This window comes from Aegilops tauschii, chromosome 7 (genome assembly GCF_002575655.3).
Source record: "Aegilops tauschii subsp. strangulata cultivar AL8/78 chromosome 7, Aet v6.0, whole genome shotgun sequence".
NCBI classification, from domain to species: Eukaryota; Viridiplantae; Streptophyta; class Magnoliopsida; order Poales; family Poaceae; genus Aegilops; species Aegilops tauschii.
This window is the reverse complement of record NC_053041.3, coordinates 548501703-548504310: the sequence shown is the minus strand read 5'-3', so window position 1 is coordinate 548504310 and position 2608 is coordinate 548501703. Positions and strand designations below refer to the sequence as shown.

Genomic DNA, 2608 nt, shown 5'->3' with positions numbered 1-2608 from the left:
TTGGTGATTGTACCCAGTCATGTGTCAAAACTGTTGAGACAATGTTTCCAAAAGCTACAAAATCATGGGGGCATGTGCGTCGCGGGGTAGAAGATTCAGGGGCCTTGTGCTCAGATCCGATGGGCTCAGGTTTGTTGGTGTGTTCAGGCTGACAGACGATGCAACTGGGTGTTCTAGGCCATGTGGGCGGCCAATGTGGCGGAGCAGGAAGGCCAGGGCGATGACCTCGGGATGTGGCGTGCAGATCTGAAGTGGTTGCGCTTGATCTGCCTAGCCCGCGGTCCCTGGAACCGATGTGGGCGCTTCATGGCAGGCCACCATAGAAACGTGTGGTCGTACGCGTGGAGTTATGCCTCGCTCTCACAGATTTGCTAGGGTTGAGCTCCCTCCATAGGCATGTAAAGGAGGTGAAGCATTAGGTCCGGGGCGGAAGCTTTCTATTTGGTAGGGCTCATTATCGGTGATGAGCATGCTCATCGGCATTCGCCCCCTCCTTGGATACATTAGCGAAGAGTACACCGCTATCATTGGCCGTGTTCGATCAGAGTTAGAGCTGCGGTGGTGGATGTTGGCAAGGGCAGCATTCGAGGTCCGGTGGCCCGGTTGTGTGAGTATCTGGGCGAAAGCTTTGTGCTTGACGGTGATTGATCATGTCAGTTCTTGGGCATTGCTTCCCTTATCGAAGGCACTTTTGAAAATCTCGCTCTCAGTTGATTCGGGTAGAAGTCATGCTAGGTTATTTGCTTGGATCCTCGTTTCCCTCATAAATGGTGACTCTGGCCCCGTTCGTAATCTCTCTGCTCCCACTCCGCGGAGTTGGTGGAGCTCGGTCTTCGCAGCTCCGTTAAAGTGAGGTCCGCTCCGGGAGCAGAGTTAAGAGAGCGGAGAGGAACCCAACACTCCCTCTGTATTCTTTTTTCCTTTTCCTACCTTATTAAAAAATCGGCAGAGCTCTTGCACCGAAAAGAGAATGGCTGGAGAAACTGAAATGTGAAAGCACCAGATTCAACCGTGTGCCAAGCGCACAGCTGCATGTTTGTGTGTTCGGAAAAAGTTGTGCTACGGAACAAACAAGCGCTCAAAAGATATCTCTCCTCTAGAGGTTTCACCCGGCCGCTCACATTCGGCCAAGTGGCCTCTTGCTCATCTCAAGATAAGCCTTCTAGTCTCCTACTGCCCTTCCTCCTCCTCCAGCCAAAACGCGGCAATCCCTGAAAGCTACAAGATTACCCTTCTTTCACCACTTCCCATCTCAAACTGCAGCAAGCAATCAAGAAACTCAGAGAAGGAAGAAGACATAGCAAGAGCAAGCAAAGCAAGCAAGCTAGAAGCCCAGGGAGAGATCACGGCCATGGCGTTAGCCCCCACATCTCTCCAGAGCTTCCTCACAGGGAGGCCCCTATGCACGGCCCCGCAGCTCACGAGGTCGTCAATTAGGCCGGCATCGGCGAGGCTCTCTTGCAGGGCGTCCGACCAGAAGGACGCGCCTCCGTCGTGGGCCGGAAACCTCGAGCTGAAAAATCTTGGGAAGCTGGCGATGGTCGCCATGGCCGCCGGCGTGCTCGTACTCGCGCCCGTCGACGACGCCATGGCGGGCAAGTCCGGCGGCAGGATCGGTGGGAAGGCGTTTCGGTCCGCGGCACCGCGCTCGTCCGGTCCAAGGATAAACAACTCGAGGTAACCATCAATTAAACATCTGCCAGATGGCCAGATCTAACGTAGCAATAGCCTGATGCAATTCTGATTTGTTTTGTGATGCTCGCGCGCGTGCTCGCAGGACGAACATCTACGTCAATCCCGGCGTGGCGCCACCGCTGGTCGGCGGCTACGGCTACGGTGGCTATGGCGGGTACGGCTTGTCGCCGTTCGGCTTCTACGGTGGCCCGAGCGTCGCCCTCGGGGTCGGTGGCGGCTTCGACACACTCGTCCTGTTCATTGTGGGCGGGGCGGTCGTCGGCGCCGTCCGGCGGTTCCTCAACCGCAGGGATAACGATGATTACGACGACTAAATGATACGAGTCATGTTCATGTAATGTCATCCGACCCTTGTAATATAGCGAGATTACTATTTTGCTCTTGTCAATGGTAATTTTGAAGTAAACATAGTAATATCGAACGAGCAATGAGAATCAGAAAGTGTGTATAAATTTGTTATTTTCACAGAAATGGAAGAAGAAATTATAGTTAGTACCCTACCTTTTTTTTAAAAGAAATTATAGTTACTTTATGCTGTTCTGCACTGCTAATACGGTGCATTTCTCTTTCATCTTACAGAGGTGCCAACGCTACTTAAAAAATCTCGTCCCATAATGTAAGATGTATAGCTTGAAAAACGTTTGACGTTATGGGACAAACGGAGGACAAATTTTATATTTGTCTATCTACTTATATGTATAGAAAAATAAATGACATCCCGTGAAAAATTTCGTAATATAAGATGCATAAATGATTAAGTAATTAAAAGATTCAATGGCATACCTTGTTTTTTCTATTTCTATATAGATCCGAAGAGCAAACTATTCCTATATTACAACTGAACACGACCCTTTGATGATACTCCCTCCGTCCTTGAAAGAGTGTAGTTTCAACTTCGTTGGAGGGTCAATCT

At 50.5% G+C, this 2608-nt stretch overlaps 1 protein-coding gene across 1 annotated transcript; it reads left to right on the top strand.

Moving 5' to 3' along the window:
* Nucleotides 1-909: 909 nt before the first annotated feature.
* Nucleotides 910-2187, top strand: LOC109740478 (uncharacterized). Its single transcript, XM_020299537.4, has 2 exons — nucleotides 910-1677; nucleotides 1778-2187. Exons 1-2 carry the CDS (start codon nucleotides 1352-1354, stop codon nucleotides 2007-2009), a joined length of 558 nt encoding a protein of 185 aa, XP_020155126.1. The 5' UTR covers nucleotides 910-1351; the 3' UTR covers nucleotides 2010-2187.
* Nucleotides 2188-2608: the final 421 nt, after the last annotated feature.

Excerpts from the sequence above, each read along its gene's own strand:
- LOC109740478 (XM_020299537.4), top strand. The coding sequence starts at position 1,352 with ATGGCGTTAGCCCCCACATCTCTCCAGAGCTTCCTCACAGGGAGGCCC. Across the intron at positions 1,678-1,777 it reads CCAAGGATAAACAACTCGAG|GACGAACATCTACGTCAATC; the intron begins GTAACCATCAAT and ends GCGTGCTCGCAG.